Here is a 23698-nt window from a genome sequence, read left to right as displayed (position 1 = left end):
TAAGATAAATAATCGGTTAAACTGAATCCGCTGTAGATTATGTCTCAAATCTTAGTTGTTTCACGATTTGATGTCATGACGACAGTCCTACCATATGATTATAAATGTAGATTTATATATATATATGGTTAAGGTCATGTCTATAGCCCAATATGAGGCAGAGTCATTGAGTGTGTCTGCAAAAAATCAAACAAATAATTAATTGAATCTCTTTTGAGGGCAACATGGTGGTGAAGTCGGCTTTTTTACCTGATTTGAAGAAATTCCCTCTGGGTGTTTCTGAGCTGTAGCGTTCACAAGACGTGTTTTGTGATGTCACATAGAACGAGACCAATCAAATTCTAATCAGTGCTTCTTGAGATATCCTTTCACCTTATTCCACCAATATCAAATCAGTTCATCCGTGAGCTGAACTGAACATTTGCGCTAAATTTGAAGAAATCCCCTCAAGCCGTTCTTGAGATATCGTGTTCACAAGCATGTGTCGGATGGAAAACATATTCACTAAGTGTATTTGTTTATCTGTTTGTATATTCACGTGTGTTTTACGCCCAAGAAACCAGAACAATCACAAAGATCTATAGAGAAAAATATCCCATGTTTATTAATAACTTTCTTCATCTTCAAAACTCATTAAGACAGAAACTATAAAACAGTATTTACACCTCGTTTCTCTGATGTGTTTAAACTTAAAAGCATAAAACCAGAGGATGAACCCCGCCCCCCCCATCGCTCCATTCACTCTGTTCCCAAATTAAATTCATGACAATTAAAAAAAAGAGAGAAAAGATTGTTGTTTATCACAATAACTGACAGATGGATAGATAGATAGATGGATAGATGGATGGATAGATAGATGGATGGATGGATGGATGGATGGATAGATAGATGGATAGATAGATAGATGGATAGATGGATAGATAGATAGATAGATGGATAGATGGATAGATGGATAGATAGATAGATGGATAGATGGATAGATGGATAGATAGATGGATAGATAGATGGATAGATGGATAGATAGATGGATGGATATATGGATAGATGGATAGATAGATGGATAGATGGATAGATAGATAGATAGATAGATAGATAGATAGATAGATAGATGGATAGATGAATGGATGGATAGATAGATGGATGGATATATGGATAGATGGATAGATGGATAGATAGATGGATAGATGGATAGATAGATAGATAGATAGATAGATAGATAGATAGATAGATAGATGGATAGATGAATGGATGGATAGATGGATAGATAGATGGATGAATAGATAGATGGATGGATGGATGAATAGATAGATGGATGGATAGATGGATAGATGGATAGATAGATAGATAGATAGATGGATATATGGATAGATGGATGGATGGATAGATGGATAGATGGATAGATAGATAGAGGAATGGATGGATAGATAGATGGATGGATAGATGGATGGATAGATGGATAGATGGATAGATGGATAGATGAATGGATAGATGGATGAATGGATGCATGAATGAGACGTCAGTGTGGAGGGTGTTGGTTCTTCCTCTGGGTTTAATTAAATTCAATGGGAACAATATGAGGGAATGAAAACACTGCTGTTCTGACGTCAGGTTTCCTCGTCACACTCGCCCCAGCATAACAGACACAAGTTGTATCACACTCTGTGTAATCACTGTATTGTAGTGAGGATGGTTTCTCCTCCTGGTGACTCCAGCTCCTCCTGCAGAACCAGTCTGACACACATACAGAATTCCCAGTGATGTCAAAAGGACGGGAGCAGCAGCAGCTTTGGGATTTTTCTCAAACCACTTCCTCAAAGTGCTGAATTTCACTTCCTCGTCCATACCAAGCCCTCACGTGTCCCCACAGACCTGCCACGCTGCCATAAACAGTGGGCGGATGCGTCACCAGCAAGCGTCATGCAGGTCACAGCCTCATCGTGTTATCTGATCTGAGGTGAGCAGCTGTTGTTTCAGAGAATATTTCACTCCAGCTAGAGAAGAGTAAGTGAAATACAAATCAGTTCCTTACGATATTTAGCAGGGAAAGAATCTGACAAATAAAGGGATTTAACTTCATATATGATACATTAAGGTCATTCAAAAAGAAAAAAGAAAAGTTATTGAGGCTCGAAATCCAACAAAAGATTGTAAAGGGTCATCACACGAGTTCATACAATACTTCAATTAATAATATAATTTTTTAAAAGAATGTTAAAAGCTAACCCTGGTCAGTTTATATACTCCAATCACTTTACATTACATTGTAAAAATGTTGTTTATCATCATAACGTCATTTATTAAGATAAATAATCGGTTAAACTGAATCCGCTGTAGATTATGTCTCAAATCTTAGTTGTTTCACGATTTGATGTCATGACGACAGTCCTACCATATGATTATAAATGTAGATTTATATATATATATGGTTAAGGTCATGTCTATAGCCCAATATGAGGCAGAGTCATTGAGTGTGTCTGCAAAAAATCAAACAAATAATTAATTGAATCTCTTTTGAGGGCAACATGGTGGTGAAGTCGGCTTTTTTACCTGATTTGAAGAAATTCCCTCTGGGTGTTTCTGAGCTGTAGCGTTCACAAGACGTGTTTTGTGATGTCACATAGAACGAGACCAATCAAATTCTAATCAGTGCTTCTTGAGATATCCTTTCACCTTATTCCACCAATATCAAATCAGTTCATCCGTGAGCTGAACTGAACATTTGCGCTAAATTTGAAGAAATCCCCTCAAGCCGTTCTTGAGATATCGTGTTCACAAGCATGTGTCGGATGGAAAACATATTCACTAAGTGTATTTGTTTATCTGTTTGTATATTCACGTGTGTTTTACGCCCAAGAAACCAGAACAATCACAAAGATCTATAGAGAAAAATATCCCATGTTTATTAATAACTTTCTTCATCTTCAAAACTCATTAAGACAGAAACTATAAAACAGTATTTACACCTCGTTTCTCTGATGTGTTTAAACTTAAAAGCATAAAACCAGAGGATGAACCCCGCCCCCCCCCATCGCTCCATTCACTCTGTTCCCAAATTAAATTCATGACAATTAAAAAAAAGAGAGAAAAGATTGTTGTTTATCACAATAACTGACAGTGTTTCTGAGGTACAAAATTATAATAATAATAATACAAAATTAAAAATTACAAGACTTGATTTACAAGTACTCACTCACACACTTACACACAGACATAATGAACCCAAACCCAGTAAAAGTGAAAGCAGATGGAGGTGTGTGGGGGGGGGGTGAACAGGCATAAAAATAAACAACATAAACAACAACAGGAACATGGGAGTGAATGAGGAAACACTAAAAGATGAGGGTGAAGGCAACAGAGCAGCTTCTTCTTCTGCAGCCACTCGACAGAGAAACTAAAGAAACGCAGTGTGATGCTGAGCGGTCGCTGATGAAAGTCTTATGACATCCTGGTCACTAACAGGGTTGCGACAGAGCTGCTCGATCGGCAACTTTGGCAAATTTGTGGCCTTTAGGGGGGGGGGAGAAAAAAATCCTGGTGTCGTCACTAAAGTGCTCATGTGTTTAAATCATTGGAGCGAAGCCTTTTTACTGAACTCCCAAAAATAAAGCTGGTTGCGAAGACAGGAAGAGAAACGTCTTCTCAGAAGCAGAAATCTACTCTATCAGAAGCAGAAGTGGTAAACGTAGCTTTCAAAATAAAGGTTAATTACCTCGAAAGAGAAAACGGCAGCGATTGAATAAGTAATTGACAATTTTTCCAGCTTTATGCTACGACTCATTTGGGCCGTCAACCCTCCAGACTGATTATTATCACGGCTCCACTCTTGTATTGTCGTATCTAACTCTGAATCTCCTCAGGTGTTTTCATGAGCTCACACATGATTCACAGGTTTCCCAAAATTGTGCAACTTTTCCCTTGAGGTGAAAACCAATGCTTGTTTCCTATATTTAGCCACATCCTCCCGTTGATCCCTGTGGTGCAGATTCTGGATTGAAACGCAGGTTTGGTGCCTGGGGAACATTTTATTATTCGAACAGGACAGGAAACAACGTGTGAGATCATAAAAGTACAAGTTAGGATGAGATAACAGGAGGAATAAAAGGTTTTATATTCTTTATAAAGTTGCGTCGCCTGTAAATAAAGATGGACGACGACATGAAGTACAGGTCGTGAACTCCTCCTCCTCCATGTTAGTAGATTGGACATAAACCAACTAATTAGTCAAAGGACAAATGTCAAACTAATTTTCTCAAAGGTTTACGTCATTTTATTTATTTAAACGCTGATGTTTGTTCAGGTGTTTTTCTGGTAAATTTTGTTTTAATCACTTATTTGATGCCACAGAAACCGGGTGAAACGTCATGATTGACAGCTCAGGCTGACTCAGGATTGGTCGAGCTCATGTATCAGGTATCAGGTGGACATCGATGCCGAACGCTACCGCACAGACTCTAATTAGACTTTAGGAGAAAGATGGCGGCGCGTTCCTCTCCTGGATATTTTGGCTTCACTTCCTGATAGTGGAAGTAAGTGGAGACGCGCCGTCCATCTTTATTTACAATCTACTGGACGTTGTTAATGTGTTATTATCCAGCAAAGTAAATATCCATTTACCTTATGAATACATGAATAATACAATATAAATAAAATGTAAATATGCAGGGAGTTTGGCCACTAATATCTGGGATGAATCTACTTTTATTCACTTGTGTAGGCGAGTAAGTTTCCCTCCAGGGCTTCACACGTCAGGTTTAGTGACTCACAGAAGTAACGAGCAGCTGAGAAACACTCGTCAAGCCTGTGAGCAAAACCTTCCTTTCTTCCTTTTCTTTAATATTAGGGATAAACTTTTAAATTTGTCAGAAAACAAACTATGAAAACAAACTTTGCGAGGTCACAAAGTTGGGAACTGTTCCCCCTTCTCCTCCCACTGACGTTTAACTCGGCCGATAATTTGACAAAAAAAAAAATCCAGGCTGCTTCCATTTTAGTGTCTTGAATCTCCACATTGAAATGTAAATAGTGTTGTTGTGAACATTTTACAGTTTAAAATAAAATAGAAGAAAAAGACGTTTAAAAAAAAAAAAAAAGGAGACGCATCCACTCAGTGTTTTTACGGCGGCGCGATGAAAACTCACTTTCGCTGCCTCCGAACGACCTTTAACCCTTTGGGTCCAAAAAAAAAAAAATAATAATAATAAACTGGATGTAGAAGACAAACAGACAAAGCATCAAAGTTCAGTTCAAATAATTGATAAATTATTTGGCATAAATATGAAAAGAGGAAAACACAGCTCGGACCCATGTGACGCTTCAGCGAACAACACGACACGTTAAAGTCCAATTAGTCTTCAGATTATCACCACTTTGTTTTTGGCAGAAGAATAAATGGACACCAGCTTCTTTCTTCAGATGCAACTCGTGTGTTGGTTTGAAGGGAAACATCTTTGGCTAAAATACCCAGAAATCAGTTTTGAAAACACTTATGGAAATCCACAGATTACCTGGAAAATTGTGACATTTAAACTTTACCCAACAGTGAAAATCACAACAGGCCATGATTCAATCATCACAACTAACAAGTTATTCCAAGTAACTGAAAAACAGAAATGAAGTCATCATGAATCTGAAAGCAGAGGCTGAAAAAAATGCTGACAGTGACTGACGAAGCACAGGAGGAGTTTCTGTTCTGATTAGTTTGACTTTTTTTTTTTACTTTGACAAAACTTCACAGTGTTCGTTCATCGGCAGAAGTTGGATGAAGTGACTGGAAACATGTCGCCGTTGGTTTGAAATCTCGTGTTGTTGTTGATTTCACAAAGCAGCAACAGAAAAAGAAAAGTCAGAAACAACTTTTCTCTCTTAGTTATTTTTCTGACATCCTCCATTTCCCAGAATCCCCTTTGACAACATCGAGCGAGCAGAGGGGAGGTTGTTGGATTCGCCTGTGATTAGTGTGTTTTAAACATAAGATGTTTTTTTAAAGATGGCTGCAGTGTGGGGCATAAACCCCGCCCCCTCCGTGTTAGCAAAGAACACATCAGAGATGGTTTCTGTCATTTGAGGCAGCTCTTATGTTCGAGTTTCTGGTAAGTTTGGTTTTAATTAGTTATTTGATGATTTTAAAACGTGGGTGGGACCTCGATACCGCAGCTTCACCCCTCGATCGCTTACTTCAAATTGCACAAGATGGCCGACCCTAGTCTGGGACATTTTTGGCTTCACTTCTGTACAATGGGAAGAAGTGGAGCTGCGTCGTCCATCTTTATTTACACTCTACGGTTTTAGGTGGGAAAACAACATGGCGCGGTGCTGAGGGAGGTTGCACTGCTCTCTGGTCAGTGCACAGGTCAATCTCCACCGTGTGAATGTGCAAAAATTAACTTTGATTTTTGAAAAACAAAAACTGGATGTATGGTTTATTTCTCATGTTGTATATCACTGAAAACATTTAATTATAAATATCTGATATCTGTGGCTCTGAAATCAGAGAAATCTATTACATGACACATGATGTGTGAGATTTTTGGGGATAAAGTTCACTTTAAAATCTCAGCAGATTGTACAGTTAACTGGAGTGTGAGCAAAAAAAAAAAAAAAAAAACCCATTCTTTGTGAAAACATACACATTATTTTCCAATTAAAGTGACAAAGCGTTGCTCGACGTCAGGGTTGAGCCGTGTGCTCAGCTACAGAAACATAAAACAACGACTAACGGTCAAGTCGCTGCTCATTAAGCGAGAGTGACCCTTTCCCCCACGACTGATTAAAAAACCCCAAAATAACCACTGAATGCAAAAAGAACATGGAACACGTAAAATCTCACAATGAGGCAAAATAAAAATCTGATTTCTCGCCCCAGCTCATCGACAAAAATATATATTTACACACACGTTAAACCAAATAAATAAAATCTCTGATTTCTTATAGTATTTTCTAGTCACGGGGTGATAAAGCTTCCCTCTTTTGGTTTCTGTTCCCACCAAGTCTGCTGATGGCCATTTTGGTCACACACACGCGCACATACACACACATACGGACACACACACATACACAAACCACCGTTTCTCGTAAAGTAAATCAAACATTTTCACCTCTGTGAAAACTGATTTATCGGAAATCTGCCCATCTCGTCTTTTAGGATCTGTCATCGAGATGCAGAGGACAGGTCAGATGACCGGGGGGGGGGGGGGGGGGGCTGCCACAGTTAACGTACCCTACACATTGAACACATTCATCATGTTGATTGTCTTAATCACAATTACAGTCTATCGCTGAATCTCTCACCGACTCGGGGATAAAGGCTCTGGGCTACTTTCTGCTTCGTTACAGGAAACAAGAAGGAATTTATATATAAATATACATTCACATATAAATATGTGTGTATATTTCTTATCTTGTAGAAATCCACCCACACTCCCCCCCCCCCTAAACCAAACGACAACAGAGTCAGTAGGAGTCTTGTGTGTCAGTCTCACACATGATTTGACAATAAATATCTGACTATAAATGTCTATGGATCATATATTAGTTTGTCTGAGCTCCGCTGACATGCTGGGGTCGTCTTTAGTCTTCTAGCTGTGAGGGTGGTGGAACGCAGGGTCCTACACATTTAGCGGCGGGTTGGGTTCTAGACGTTCCACTGCTGCACTTGCATGTCCGTACTGGGGGGAGTCTCCCTGAGTCTGATTAGGGACCACACACACACACACACACACACACACACACACACGTAAAAACACACAAACAAATCGAGGACGAATCTCGCAGGATGGGCGAGGCCTCCGAAGAGCGACTGCTTTGATGGGCAAGAGAGAGGGGAGGAGCCTTCTGGTCCAAAGAAGCAGGTCCTTCAGATCTTTGTCGTCAGTTAATACACGAGGAGCACGCAAACACACACACACACACACATACATACACACGTGCACAGATGCAGATATCCTTTTGATTTCAGTGAACTAGATGAGTTCTGTAGTTTGGCGAGTCTCTTTATGTGAAAAGTGTACAAGGAGAGTTCCCATGATGCATTTTGGTTTGTCTGGGTGCATGTCTGTCGTGTTCAATTCTTGCATATTCAACGATATGCGTGCACATGGCTTGTTTCTCCGGGCCTGGCCCTGGCATTTGTCTGCATTCCCATTCTCACACACACCAACACACACACTCCTCCTCTCCTCCTCAGCATATATCCGAGCGTAGCAGTGCATGCGTGCAAACGTGGGGGGTGGGGTGGGGGGGTCAAATGTTGTGTTCCAGCTGGCTGTGGTGGTTGGCTGTGTGCGGTGAGTTCTGCTCGTTGAGGAGGAGGAGCGTCGTCTCGTCCGGCCCGTTCTCCGTTGCGGTGGAGTCCAGGTACGTGATGGTGGTGGCGTTGGCGTTGGCGGGGGGAGTGGTCTGATCCAGGCAAACCGTGTTGTGGCCGCTCTCCGGGGACTGAGGCGTGCTGTCCAGACGGGACGCCATCAGGCCGTTCTGGTACTGAGTCCGTGTGATCTGACGGAGAGAGAGGGGGGGGGAGTTAAAGACAAGGATCACACACAACTGGGCTGCGTTCAGCCTCCACAACATGTAGATAAAGGTTCTTTATAAGATTAACTGGGCTGCGTTCACTGATATGAAGTCATCATAACCAACCTTAACAAGCTGCAGGTCACTGAGGGCTCGGACGTAGAAGTCGGGCGTGTACTGCTGCGAGGTGAAGCTGTTGTTGAGCTGGCTGTTGCTGCCGCTGACGGAGAGAGACTCGGTCCGGTCCGCTCCGCTCAGAGACGCTGTTCGGTTCAACCCGCTGAGGTGAGACGGAGAACGAAACTCTGCCCACACACACACACAAACACAAACAAACACACATATAGAAAAGGTTATTAGCCTCGGAAAGACAGATTCTGCAAAACTTCCATCCTGTCAAGGCGGAGTCATCGGTCTACAGCTACTGCTTCAAAGCCATTCGAGGGTTAATGGCTCAGTGGTCAACGACAGACAAGATGCAGTTAAGGTTAAGATGCAGCCTAATAATGAATGAATGTTACACGCAACACACAGATAACGCACAACATTAAAACAGAAACACAAAATTAAACTTGAAAGAGGAACAGGGGCAGGGTGGGGGGTGGGGGACACACACGCACACACAAACAAGTCAACGTTCAGTTACAGCGTCACGAGCATGTGTTCACACCTTTTCTTCAACGGACGCAGCAGCGACATGTTGTGTCGCTCACGCCCAAAGACGATGACTCACAAAAATTTCCAAACAAGCTGTGACTCAATCTTTGTTTTTAAAAGATGTCCTCCACCAACCAAACTTGTTACTTACTCACGTATTTAATCAGTATTTGTATTGAATGCTGAGCAGAGCGGGATGCAGACTGAGATCAGGCGTATTAACAGAGGTGGAAACTATATTCACGACTGTAATATTCTGCTGTACAGGCTCTTATTTTGAAAAAGAAAACATGTAGCCAGAAAAGAATAAACTGTCAGAACCTTTAACCTTTTAACTTCCTGTGTTCAGCCGAGAGAACAGTCATAAAGAAAGTGTTTATTCATTTATTCCTCAGTAACAATGACTCCTACGTTAGGTGGAAGGTGGTTTATAGACAAATTATTATTACAATATAGTAAAATGCAGTTGTAATAATACTTGCAATAATAATTGTTTATATATACTCAATTATTTAAATTAAAATGTCATTATTTCGGTTCAAACATTTTTATATTTAACATATAGTGTCTGCAAATGCCACATAGTGCAATTAAATGTAATTATATCATAAATAACTGAATAATTGTTTTCGGTTGGGTTGGGACACTGTTTATTTTCTAGCTTGACCCAAATTTGCAAATGTGGACGTTCAAAAACGACTATAAAATCCACAGAAAGTTATTATGAAGTATTTGAATTGTTACTTAAATATAAAAACCCTGCGCAAGATCTGTATTGACAGAGTCTTTGGTCTGAGTTGTTAAATAACAAAGCCTCAGGGTTGTTGGCTCCATTTCCGAGGAACAACTTCCTGATGTGACTCTGAGGTGATGCATTAAAGTCTAATTCACGTTACGCAGCCAAATGGAATGAACGGATGTGATTCATTACGAGCGGCCAATACAACCTTCAAGGAAACAACAACTAACTGGTTAACTGTGTTTTTCCGTTGTCGTACTGTTTGCCCAGAGGTTATATCTAGAGACAGACAAAAGACACAAAGCGGATATGACTCAATTAAAATCAAACGTCTTGAATAAATCAGGGGGTTTCTCTGGGTTCGGACATTTTAATGAAGAATTGCTAAAGATCATATCTTAGAAGGGAGCGACAGCATCCAAGAGAAACAAATACTGGAACTAACACAGTTTAAGGACATCAAGCAGGTTGAGTCTTTTACTGTTGAACTCCGAGTCTTAGCTGCCACCTGATAATTCACTCAAAGTCTGAATAGGTTCCTTCAGCTTGTTATTTTCCACCTCTGCTCCAACATAACAGAACCACGATGACTAACTTCCATGTATTTCCTCAAGCGCACAGTTTAGCTCATGCTGATGCCAACCCAACAGATGAATGTGACACACACAGACACACACAGACACAGACACACACACACACTCGCAGACTCGTTACCAGATGTTTCTTATTACCCATAGATGTGAGTCTTCCAGCAGGGGGCCTCAGTGAGTCATAGGAAACTGTTTTACCTGGACACGTCAATCGCGTTAGATTTCAGGGCATTAATCCAGTTAAACTAGTTAATCTATTTAATCTGGTTAATCTAGTTAATCCTGGCTCATCAACGGCTACTTTTCTAGTTAGTGGTTCGATTTCACTTGGTCATGAAAAACAACTTAAATAGTTTTCAGAGATTCAGCGGAAAACTTTTCTTTGTCGAAATCTTTCCAACTTGTGCTTCAAATTGATCTCGAGCTCAAAATCCCTGTTTAACCTGGTTCTTATTTAGCTTTTTCAGATACAAGACGTTTTTAAACCTTTGAACATTCATGTTTCACAAACATGTTCATGTGGAGTGTAAACTTTAATCAGATAAATGAAATAATGTACAAATAATAAGTGTTTTTTGTACACAAAAAAGATAAATAGATACATGTCCTGATCTGCTTCAGCTTTAAAAGATCATTTTTCAGGTTGAATCTCCTAAAAGTGAAATAGTTGAAGTTTAAGTGCATTTTTGCAGATATGGATGAAACGAATTTTTAAGTTTAAACAAACTAATGAGGCAAAGTTAAGTGTCACCAAAATATGAACACGTTACATTTTCTCCTAATTGTTTTTGTCTCGGCTGCGATGGAGAAAGTCCTGAACCTTGTAGAAATGTTTCCTACTGGATCTTCGTGACTTTAAACCAAACAAATCTCTACTTGTGCTCTGAGAGTTAGTGTTTTTAAAACTAAGGTGGATGATGGGACCCAATTCCAAACAACACTGAGATCTGGGATCACATTTGGAACTGGCTGCGGGTTAATGATTTTTCTTGTTATCTCTAAACTACGTGTTGAGCTCTAAAAGACGACAATCAGAAGTTAAAGCTCTTTAATCCGTTCAAAAACATCTGAAATATAAACAAAATATCACAGGCTGCATCTCAACAGCTTCACATTCTGTCTTCCAATGTCTTACATCTAAATATGGATGTAAAACAGAGAAAGGAACAATGTGAGTTTATCCTGTAAAGAGGAGACAGTCCCATCTGGGTGTCTCAGGATTTTGTCCAATCCCTCTCTTCTTCCTTCTTAGTGCCATGTGATCATTTCCTGTCAAGTTTGGGAAATCGGTGCTGACATTTTGGCAGATATGCTCTTTGTTCAACTCTTTACTTTACAACATGGTTCATATCTGTGTAATCTCAGTGTTTGTTTACAGGTGACATCTACATGCACGGCTCCTTTTTCCTTCAGTTCCCTCCAACAGACTCAAATATTTACATACGAGGGGCTGAAATTAAACAACCTATGTTTTCAAATGACTTTTATTATTAATCTATAACGATCATTTTTGCAGATCGTCTTTCTAATAGATGAATCGTTTAAGTGTCTCATCGTAAAGAGGAGTGTTTACAACTTAATAATAAACTTGAGGGCTCTAAAGTGGATAAACTCTCATTTCGATAACTTGACTTCTTATCTTCTTCCTTCTCTCGTTAACTGTAGATCATCGTCACTTCTGCAGGAGTCTGATTTAACTCTGTGTTGAACAGCAACGTGACCTCTGACCTCCACCTGCACGTGTGACGGACTCACCTCCTCCTCACTGCCATGCAAACTAAACACTGACTGAACACTGAGGTTCAGATGAGGTTGTGTTTATTGAACAAAGAGCTTATTTACCAAAAAAGTAATCATGGCACTCTTTGCTGTGCTTAAAGGTTAAAGCTACGTTGAATCACATGGAGAAGAAGACAGCTAGACAGAAGTGCAACCCAGAATTCATTGCTCCAACTTATAGAAAGTTGTGCAAAAGAAGCGGTTTCCTGCCCTCTGTGACTAGGTGGCAGTTGATAAACAGATTTTTCTAATCGAGAGCCAGAACCACCCCACCCACCCACTCCGCAGCCCTGCCCATCCTCGGTGTTAAAGTACCCAGACATGCCGGAGTTTACCTGGCACCCGAGAGAACAGAGAAAACCTCTTAAAGGAGAGGTGGCGAGGACGATGTGCAGCCGCTGAGAGGAGAGAGTGAAGGAAGGAAGGAAGGAAGGAGGATGGAGGGAAGGAGGGAGGGAGTCAGTGGGACAGTGGGAGACAGTGGGAGACAGAGAGACAGGTCTGCTTCCAGACTGGGCAACGACACACACAACACCATGGAGGAATGCTGCTTCACTCAAAGACAGTGTTTGACAGGAAGTGAGTTTTGGGGTAAAACGAGGCCGACGCTGGTGGGAAAGAAGGAACGTTGAAAAACTGATAAAACAAAACAAGCACCACACATTTCTCTCTACACGAAACACCTGTAGAACTTTAAGGTGACAAAGAGAGAAAGGGAAAGAGGATGATGGTGCATCAGCAGAAGGAATTTCAGAAATCCAAGATATGAGCCTCCCCACATGTGAACTCAAGCAAAAGTTTGTATTATTCCTAAAAAGGGAAAACGCACTTTAAAAAAAAATCTGGTTTTCATTTTATACAGTAGAAAAGAACACAATGTTTTCTTGGACTTTTTACTTCCTCAGTTCCCTGTAATAATGACCAGATTTCCAAAATACCTCAGTATAATAAACGGAAATAGTTTTGTATTTAGAGAACTAAGGAAGACTTTCCTTATTACTAAACCTGTTTCGAAATAAACAATTTTACCAGTTCATCTACACAGTAGTAATATGTGCTAAAATCAGTAGTTTGATATTTACTAAATAGTTCAACTTTATCCAGTTTATTCTCTTGATGAAAAAACCACTTCCTCTTCTCGTCGTTTTCTCGTGCTTCCCTTAACTTCACAAATGTCGTAGTGTGTTGTCATCACATAAATGAATAAATAACTGGTTCTCTCTCTCTCTCTCTAACAAGGAGCCCTGTTACTGAAGCTGTATAAAGAAAAGAGGTTTTTTAAATGTGAATAAAAGAGGAACTTTTTTATCTTTTTGGTTTGTTATAATTTAAAAAGATTATATTTTCATTGATTGGAATGAACTGTAACTGATTAATTAATGTCCTTAAAGAAAAAAATTGGAAAAGTCAGAAAGTAAAGAAAAATATGTCTAAAAAAATGTGACTTGATATTTCCTTTACTGTTTAATAGTTTACTGGAACAATTACATTTTTAATTTCTACCATCCTCCTGACATTAATGGCTGCAAAGTTATCTACCATTTTGCCACTAGGTGGCAGGAGAAGCATCTGATTGAGAGGAGAGGAGGAGATGAGGAGACGAGTTGAGATGAGAGGAACAAGAGGAGAGGAGAAGATGAGGAGAGAATGAGGAGAGGAAGAGGAGAGGAAGAGGAGTGATGGAGATTCTGAACTCACCTAGTGTGGGAGCACTGAGCGCCATGACGCCGTAGAAAGAGAAAGGTCCGGTCTCAAACTTCATGTTCTCGTTACCAGCCTCCACTTCCACTCGGCCCTGAGAGCAACAACACAAACAAACATGGACGACGTTAAAGAAGTTATGCAAGTACACTTTTCATGCATCTGTACTTAAGTTCTTTTCCCTTTCTATTCCAAAACATTTTTACAAAGCAGTACGCTATACGTTCACATTGGTTTTTATATATTTTTTTAATTAAACAATAGCGATCAATGATCCATTGATCCAATTAGAGCGGGCAGCTCACATTAGACCCCGCCTCCTGCAGCAGGGTTAGGGTTGCATTCAGGAATACAATCAGCAGGTACTTGTATTTTTAATACTTTGAGTATATCTAAAAGCAAGTGCTTACATACTCCTATTCAAGTATAAGAAGATTATTTTAAAATGCCACAGATAGTCCTGAATAATCGGTCAAATAATAAATTGGTCTAACACCGATAACTTTCAGAGAAAAACTAGTTCTGCCGTGAAACCCTGACTTTAACTTTGATATAAACTGACACTGCTTGGCCTCTAGAGGGCGGCACAGTGTCAGGTGCCAGCAGATCTGTGACAGTCCTGCATCAGCAGTGGGAGGTGACATGTTTACTTTGGCCTTAATCACAATCTAATATGAACCAAGGTGAATCAAGGTTCACTAGTTTTAAATGAAGTAGATGAGGCTGTGAGAGTGATGTGAGGAGATGAGGTTAAATCTGAGGTCACATGTCAGCCAGACGAATAAAGCAGGGAGATGGACGAGAGGACAGGGAGGACAGGGAGGACGAGGGGGTGAAGGAGGCCTCCGTGTTGGTACAGACAGTTGGCCCGAATCTGCCCGCTGGAATGTGTGAACTGCAGCAACAACACAGCACAGTTAATCCACACTGTCATCCCTCCTTCCCTCCTTCCCTCCTTTCCTCCTTCTCTCCTTCCCTCCACCCTGGACTAATAAAAGCAGAACAGGTGGCAAAATCAAAAAGCGACAGGAAGGAAAGTGGACAGAACTCGCTGCGTCCGACAGGGACGAGTGGATAAGGACCGTCACAGTCCATATAATGTTAATGAGTTATCGCCCAACAGAGTCGGATCTGTGGAGAATAAACTGAATATTTTGCATTTGATTTGTCCATAAAAATCAATAATATCGTTTATGTTTCTCTCAGGCTAAACTTCATACTTAAAAATTAGCATCCCGTCTTCATGTACAACTTTCTACAGGACAACGAGTCAATGAGGCTAAACAAGGTTGTATTTGTTTTTACTAATGTGAATCCAGCACACAGATATTTGTAAATCACTAATAATTTCCTGTGCACGTTTCTCTTTAAGACCTCCTGCAGTGAACTGAATGAAGTGAGCCGCTCCCATCACGAACGCTGCGCTGAATTGACTTCACAACATCTCCCCGCGGCTCAGCAGCAAGCGCTCAGCAACCACTGTCAACAGTGATCACACCTAAACTCGTCCACGCCGCCGCGCCGCTAATCTGCAGCTGCAGCTACCGTCAGAGCACAGAGGTGGAGACCTGAACAAAGTCACCCCTGTTTACCTCGTTTGTCACGTCGGATCGAGACCCTGAATCAAAGTGTTATTAAATAGAGGTTTAACCACTCCAGTCAAAAGTGATTTGAGAAATGTTATATATATATATATTCATAACTCAGCTGCAGAGAATTTGTAGAAATCTGGGATGCATAAGGAATAATGAAGTATTGTAGAAACATTAGCATACCTCCACCCAACAGTCGCCTTAAATTCAAACAAGCCTTATAACTAAGGCCACATGGGTGAATGTTACTGGTTTTTACCCCTTATTAAACTACATTTAAAACCGCTAGATCCAGATTTTTATTTGGATCAAAATACAGTCAGACACGCATAGATATCAGCCCCTAAAATATGGAGTTTCATGGAAAGTTATATGGACAGCTCCCTACAGCTCCCTAAAACTCAGACAAGCTGCCCTAACGTTCTCACACTCTCAGATATCAGACCCCCAAATATCTTATTTCCCATCAAGATCTATGAATTATTCCCTGGGAAAATGTTGAGAAAAAACAAAAACTCCCTTCCCTGATTCATCCAACCCTTCCACCAAGTTTCGGGGAAACGTGTTCAGTAATTCAGTTTTGTTTTGAACCACTGTCCAACAGGACAGTGGTTCAAAACAAAACCTAAGGATAAGGAACATGTGTGCTTCATGTTTCTGATCTTGAAGCCACGTGTTAATAAGTAAAAATGCTTTTGTGCAAAGGAAAACGTAGTCTGATTTTGTTCCACACCTCCAGGCCTGCTTCATTAAACCAGGGTGTAGACGAGCAGCTGCCCATCCTCATCATAATCATCCAACAACAAACTTGTCATGACTTTTACAACACATGCTTTCTCTGTAATCGCACACATCAATAAAAAAGGTATGAGTGCAACGCAATTGTTTAATGTTTAACTACCAGTTATTTATACTGTTGGTTAATCTGTGATTAATATTTATGTTTATCAATCCTTGATGGTTGATACCATCTCAATCTAAATATGGTTAAAAAAAACAAACATGTTCTCAGATCACAAATTGTTGTCCTCAAATAATAAATAAGGAGTAGAGTTAAGTAGAATTAGCGCACTGTGGTTGTTTGTATCCATTCATATGACGTCACTCTGACCTTTGACCTTTGGCCACTGAGATCTGATCAGTTCATCTTTGACTGGTCAGAATGTGAAGTAATTTCCCAAAGTCACACTCGAGAAATCATGTCAAAGATTTCTTACAATAACACGTTCACGAGGCAAAAAAAAAGTTTTACGAGGTCACAGTGACCTTGACCTTTGACACGAAGTTCCTATCAGGTCATCCATGAGTCCAAATGAATGTTGCAACACATGTAAAGAAGGTGTTCTTGATATACGTGGTTTAAAAGAACATGAGGGCACCGCGACCTTGACCCTTTAACCTTCACCCACTGAAATCGAATCAGTTCCTCTTTGCGTCCAATGGAAAGTTTGTAACAAACTTGTGATTTGTCATAAGAATGTGACGGACGGACAAACAACGAAACACATTATGCCTCCAGCCACTGGCCGACGAAATCAAACATCACATTGCTGGGACGTTTCCTTTCATAATCCTACATTTGTCCACCTGAAGACCGAGAGGTTTGCAGCAGCGTGACATCTTCATTCGACCCTTAATACGAAGGTTAAAGCTCCTCGTTTCCGTCGCCAGCTTCCTGCCACTTATAATGTATCAGTAGACTGGGAAAATTGCTAATCACCTCCCAACATATGGTCAAACCCAGCATGTGTGAGCAGTGCGCCTGGGGTCAAATACTTAGACCTGAACCACGTGCACAAACTCAGACGTGAATAGAAACAGAGGGAGGCTCCGGGCAAACCTGTTCTCCCAAACTGGCATGGTGCAGCCTGTCAACACTAATAGGAACATACTGGAGCCACAGTGGGCTCTTATTAGAAAACAGGCATCGAGCGTGCAGGTCAATCACGGACTCGGTCTTACAGATGATGATTCTCATTTCTTAACAGTGAGAATTTTACTTTAACAGCTGCTGTGATGTCATTGTTAATAATGAAAAGAACACTATACCACTGCATTTAATAAAACTGGTACAGATTTCACCAAAGATATGAAGTTATCATAAAAAAAAACTTTATATTTTTATTACTTGCTACGAAAAAGACAGCGTCACTATTCAGGATTTTGGGAAATAGGAAGTTAATATATTATTACAGTAGAACACGACCTTGGGGCTGTGTCCCAGCTTAACGATCAACAGGTGTGTGTGTGTGTGTGTGTGTGTGTGTGTGTGTGTGTGTGTGTGTGTGTGTGTGTGTGTGTGTGTGTGTGTGTGTGAGGTGTGCGCTGTAGGTGGGTTTGGCCGGAGTTCAGGTTTGTGCGCTATGACTCATCACCAGCCTGTGAGAGAACTCTGTGTCCCTGCTGACGTCTCGAGCCGACATGCTTTTGTCCTGTTTCTAAAACACACGTTGCTCTTTCTCGCCTTGATTGATCAATTACCCTCCGCTGCCAGAGAGGAGGTGTACGTGGAGTCAGTAACCACAGAGGAGCAGTCGAGCTTGTTTAAGGCCTGGAGGTAAGAAAAGTCGTTTTATGGAAATAGGAGGAAGACAGTCAGACCTGAAATAGTCTATTATACTGAACACCTGCAGATATCTGTGATCACAGGTTTTAAACAAGCCTAATTAAACATTTTAGGCAGGTTATTAAAAAACACCATTGGTGGTGAAAAGAATAATAAGAAAAACAGCAGCAGCAAATCAGGCAATGCGATCGTGTGTGTTTGTGGGTGTGGGTTTGTGGGTGTGGGTGTGTGTGTGTGTCTGTCACAGGCCTCTGTGTTTAGTGGTTTGTGACCATGTGTCACAAAATGAACCACTGACTTCAGTTAATGGTTGATGTCAGTTCTGTGCAAGATCACAGAGTCACTTACGCAGCACGAACTATGAGTCAATGTAAAGTCAAACCCTTCTCTGACTCTCAAGTGTCAATGGTATGAGGTCACACACACAGCGGATGTGTTTATATAGTTGCTCACAATTCTGTGATTATCCAGAAAAGCAGCTACATCGATAGTATTTATAGAATAAATAAACTTAATTCGGGGTTGTTGGTCTAGACAAAATAAGCAAACTGAGGACATCCACTCGTCACTGACCAATTATTCAATAATGAAAATGACCACAACACCAGAAACCAGTTTTTTTGTTTTATTTTAGACATAGCTTAAGAAAATAAAGTCAATCATTTCTTTTTTGGGAATGATGGGTGGACCATGGTGCACTATGGGAGGAGCGGAAAGGGAAGCACAGTGCACCTCCTTTATCATTACAAAGGAAACAGGCTCAGTTCCCCTGAACTCAAGATTACCTTAGAGGAGGAGAAGACACCGTCTAGAATCTTTCAGTAAAAACCTACAAAATCTAGATTTGACTGTCACCTAGAAAACTGTCAACAACAAACAAATAGCGAAGGAAAATGTCATAAGTGTTTTTTCAAAAAGGTCTATAAGCCTCAGGAGTAAAGATACTTTACAGCCAAATGTTTTTAACCAACACAGTTAAAGTTAACGAAACCCAATTCATTTAGTAGAGGGGGGAAAACATCCCACATCTCTTTGGTCCGGAATTGATCTCATTAAAACATTTCCCAAGATCATGACCGGGTTGAAGTTTCCAGAACCACGATGTGATCCTGACACTGTGAGAATCACAGAGCATCTTTACAGAGGCATGAATCACGCTGCTCATAAACAAACAGCCTGTCGACAGACAGAGAACATCACTACCATGGAAAAACATGCACACGCGCTATAAAAGGAGTGGAACAAGGACACTGAATTATCTGTATCTCGTGTTTTTATTTCTCATGATCTCTCCTCTCTACAGGACTCAGTGTTGGAGAGTCACAGCGAACCTCCCGTGCCTTGTTCACAGTATTTCCCAGCATTCAATCTGTTACTCCAACTGTGTTCTCACAATGGGAGCAGCCAGTCTTTAAAGATGATGTCATGTCATGATGACATCATTCCTACCATAGAATCATAAATACATTTCCCGATCTATAGAAACATCGAGCCTACAGTCCTGAAGGAAGCAGAGACACTGGGGAAAATGTATTTCTGATCCACGCATGACGTCATTTTCTGATTAAATGACATCATAGAACTGGGAATAGTTTTCTGATGAATGAGATATGTTGATGTTATGTTATTATAACGACTTATACAGCAGCCAGTCATCCATCTTTATATAGTGTATGTTTGGATTATATTTTTGTTGCCCCCTTGACCTCTGACAGATCAGCTCAGTCAGTCTTTATTTATTTAGTCTAATTCTTCCTCCTCATCAAATCTGGTCATCTATATTACACAGAATGAAAGATACACTTTTTCAACTCCGCACCTTTATATGCACAGTCAGTCAATCTCTGTACACAACAAACCTACATAAGATCAATAAACGCTCCACATCCCGCCACGTGGCCACATCCTGGCAGTGAGTCGTTCCTTTTCACCTGGGCACGACGTTGCCTGTACTCCCTCCACACCAACACTCACAATATAGATTTTTTTTTTAGAATCAATAAGCTGTTGTCACGCATCACAACCAACTACTGTCAAAAACCTTCTCTGCATCTTTCTTCTTCTGCCTTCTCTCTCTGTTCAGTTTCCTCCATTTCCAAACCAGCCCTCCTGGAATGTGAATTTTGTTTACAGGGGCAGCGCGAGCTCGGACTTTTCCACAAGCCGTCTCCTCAAGGGCCCGTCCAAAACTCAAATTTCAGGGGATATGAAGATTTGTATATGAGAATATGTACCAGCACAGGATCCATAGAAAACAGCGCATTTAATGTGAATGATGATACAGTTGTTGTATCCCAGACCTTGAAATTAAACTACATCTAAAATGAGACATACTCTGACACAAGTGCACCGACAGAAAGCAAAGCAGCATTTTGTGAGAATAGAGACAACCGACTTGGTTTTTTTTTTTTTAGATCTGACTGAAACTCAGAGGATTTTCCATAATCAAACTCTCTACACTGAACTATTTACGTCTCCCGGCTCCAGCAGGATCTCTCTCAGACAAAGCAGCGGTGGAAAGTTTCCCTCTCTGGCATGCTGACACTAGATGCCTCCCCATACAAAAAAAGGTCTCAGCGGATTATTCCACATGTGGGGTCTCCGCGACGCCGTCCGACCTCCCACAGGGCGAAAACCCCACTAAGACGGACGGCGAGGAGAAAGCTGAAACAGATCCCGGATTATCTGACTCGCTTAATGACTGTTTGGGGACAATGACACGACTGACGTGTGGGAAGTGAATGTGTGTGAGATTAAGACAATGGAGCGTCATTTTTCCCAGCCTGTGGGATCCAAGCACACGTGTACATGTACACAGAGCAGATACAACAAACGTGCAGAAGCGGCGTCAGTGACTTTTGTGTGTTTACAGTGTGTGAACATACAGAGGGAGGTAGAGACTCTCAGGCTGTGTGTGTGTGTGTGTGTGAGGGATTAGTGTATTGACAGCTGACTGACAGTAGGCGGGTATGGTGTCCTCCCCCCCCTGCCAACATCTTACATAACAGGGATCAATTAGTGAAGTCCTTCAGGAGCAGAGTCACGTCCCTCCTCCATCACACCCGCTCAGCTCAAGGTCACAGCTGTGGAAACCTCGCCCTCTCTCCGTTCTTACCGTCTCCCGTCAGCCTGGCACTGCACCAGCTCTGGCTCTTTAAAACCTTAAAGTTGACGACTAATCTCCTTGCAGAGTTAATTGACTTTGAAACAGTTGACACTTCCAAACTGTTGCTGCTGCGATAACAACAAAGACTCAAGACTTTTTAAACCTTTTCCTCAAGCACCTGGTCTCAATATCTGTCAATAAACTAAACGTTAAAGGAGACATATGTTGCTTTTCCAGTGTTTCTTTCCTCTAGTGTGTTATATAGTTTTTTTTGTTCAGGTAAAAGTTCTGCAAAGTTAAAAAGGTCTGTGGTGAAGGGAGCTCCTTTCTCCCACAGAAAACACTGCCCCTGAAGGCCTCATCAGTCATCTGACAATGCAAGTTTGTGTAAAAGTAGATTTTTACCTTGTTTGCACATGTGTTGGTGTGTATGTGGGAGTGTGTAGGGGGATGTTTTAAACTATTAGTGTGTGTGTGTGGGTGTATGTGGAAAAAAATAAGAAATCCAAAACAACTTCAGTCTGAATCCAGTATGAGCCAAAACTACTTTCTCTCTTTCCTGAGACAGCAGCCAGAGAAACTCCCAGAACCCAAGCGGATGATAAACAAGTAGCAGTATTATTTCATACCTGCAGGATGAGAACGAAGTAGTCCACAGGTTTGCCCCTCTGGTAGACGTAGTGATTGAGCGAGCGCTTGTCGCTGTCGTTAAACTTGATCTCCTGGATCACCTCGTGGTGCCGCAGGATTCGCAGCAGCACCTTGTCTGAGATCTGCGACGGGCTGAACAGGCTCACCTCTGCAGGAAGAAGAGAGAGAGACCTTTTCATTAGCTTGAAGCTAAAGATCATAAACTGTATATGAAGATGAATGTCTCCACGTCCTCCAAACTTGGACTCAGTGTCTGTGTCGTACAGGTTGAGGGACGGAGCCGTGGAAGTGAGGATCCACTGATACATGCAATCATGACATTTCATCCTGTTTCTGTTGCATCAAATAAATAATCATAACCAAACATACAAGAAATATGAACATTTGAACACACTTTACACACATACACTGTAATAATCTGTGGATACTGCAGTCAGATTTTAATACGTACATTCCATTAACACCTGACACTTTTCAACCACTTTGCCAATAGGACTTTATGACTCTTATTACTTTTATTACTTTAGGTGGATTGGCTGACACCCAACAGCGATTCAGCCACTCTCTCATTCATGTGGTTGAGTGTAGTACCAGATGAAATATGTGTGATTCATACACGATGCTGTTGATACAACAGGCGAACCAACAATTAACAATGAGCAGGGTTTAACGAAGCATTAAACGTAAACACAGTGAAATAAACGTACGTGGGTGAATTAGTGTTAGAAGTTTCAGATGCATTCAAATAAAGTTCAGCTCTTTGTCACGCTAATGAAAGAAAAGCACATGGGACATTGACTTTAGTCTAATGATTTGCTGGTTTCAACTTGGTAGCACTAGAACATTGAACACACAGCGATGATGATTGATGTGCATTGCCCCCTTTTAAAAAGGTGAAGAGGTGAAATGTGTTTGTTCTTCGTACATTTCTGTTGAGAGTCGGCCTGTTGCAACCAGAGCTCAGACATAAGTGCCTCGGTCTCCACCCAGACGGAGAACAAAGACTCCAGCATGCAAACAAAACCCTTTGCAGCACACAGTGAGAGGCGAGGCATACAAGTCCAGTGCTGGAATTCACAAGGGATGAACTGACTTGACGACTGAGCTTTAGGCATCAGTGGAGCAAAGATCTGACGTCAATGTTGAAAGACGTACGCTTCGTGGTGCAGAACAGACGAGGATCATACGAGCTAAATGTAGAGGCAATACAACGCCGGCTCACCCACGTAGATACGTACAGACACAAGGACATAGAACTGAATGGAATACGTTTCACAGCCTATTAATGTGTTTGTTTTTCGGATTGAGCGTTACATTAATCTGGAACACTTCAGTCCGAGGCCAGTGATACTTCAGATGTCTCATGTCCGCGGCAACAGAAATCAGACCCAAACATCTAAAAACAGCTGGGAAGTGATCATTCATCTTTACAAGATAAACAAGGAAACAGTAACTTCCTGGTCTGGAATGCGTGACCGACCAAACAGAACCTCTAAAAAAAATGAAAAAGCGAATTCCTGTGTAATGAAACGAGTAAGAAAAATGAGACCAACATCCTGAGAAAGAAAACAGAAACAACGTAAGCAGACACTGACGTAATGCCTGCAGAGGAAGACTCTGGCACGCTGCTACACCACAGTGTCTGGGAGATCGAGGAAGTGCTAGGTCACGCTAGCAGCGGCTAGTGCTAACTGCCTCTGGCAGAGCATATCAGCCAACGCTCGCTAAGCAGACACCGCAACACGTTCCGGAGCGTGGCAGCGATGGCATCACATCCATGCAGCTGGCTGGATTCCAGTGTCTTCTTGT

At 41.2% G+C, this 23698-nt stretch overlaps 1 protein-coding gene across 3 annotated transcripts in view; it reads right to left on the bottom strand.

Annotated features, from left to right (window-relative positions):
- Nucleotides 1-6254: 6254 nt before the first annotated feature.
- The window catches only part of LOC117767542 (metal transporter CNNM4), a 34653-nt gene continuing 17209 nt past the window's right edge, over nucleotides 6255-23698 (bottom strand). Inside the window, exons 4-9 of one of the 3 annotated variants that reach the window (XM_034595285.1) lie at nucleotides 21868-22037; nucleotides 13972-14068; nucleotides 12609-12671; nucleotides 10636-10692; nucleotides 8635-8813; nucleotides 6255-8493 (exon numbers count right to left, since the gene is read on the bottom strand). In XM_034595285.1, coding sequence (XP_034451176.1) covers nucleotides 8239-8493; nucleotides 8635-8813; nucleotides 10636-10692; nucleotides 12609-12671; nucleotides 13972-14068; nucleotides 21868-22037 — 821 coding nt within the window. In that variant the 3' untranslated portion in view covers nucleotides 6255-8238. Of the gene's footprint in view, nucleotides 8494-8634; nucleotides 8814-10635; nucleotides 10693-11395; nucleotides 12250-12290; nucleotides 12672-13971; nucleotides 14069-21867; nucleotides 22038-23698 lie in introns of those variants that run through there. The other 2 variants (XM_034595286.1, XR_004614899.1) reach the window with 2 other exon arrangements.

The sequence above is a fragment of the Hippoglossus hippoglossus genome, chromosome 9, assembly GCF_009819705.1.
Source record: "Hippoglossus hippoglossus isolate fHipHip1 chromosome 9, fHipHip1.pri, whole genome shotgun sequence".
Classification (NCBI taxonomy): domain Eukaryota; kingdom Metazoa; phylum Chordata; class Actinopteri; order Pleuronectiformes; family Pleuronectidae; genus Hippoglossus; species Hippoglossus hippoglossus.
This window is presented reverse-complemented; position numbering and strand designations above follow the sequence as displayed.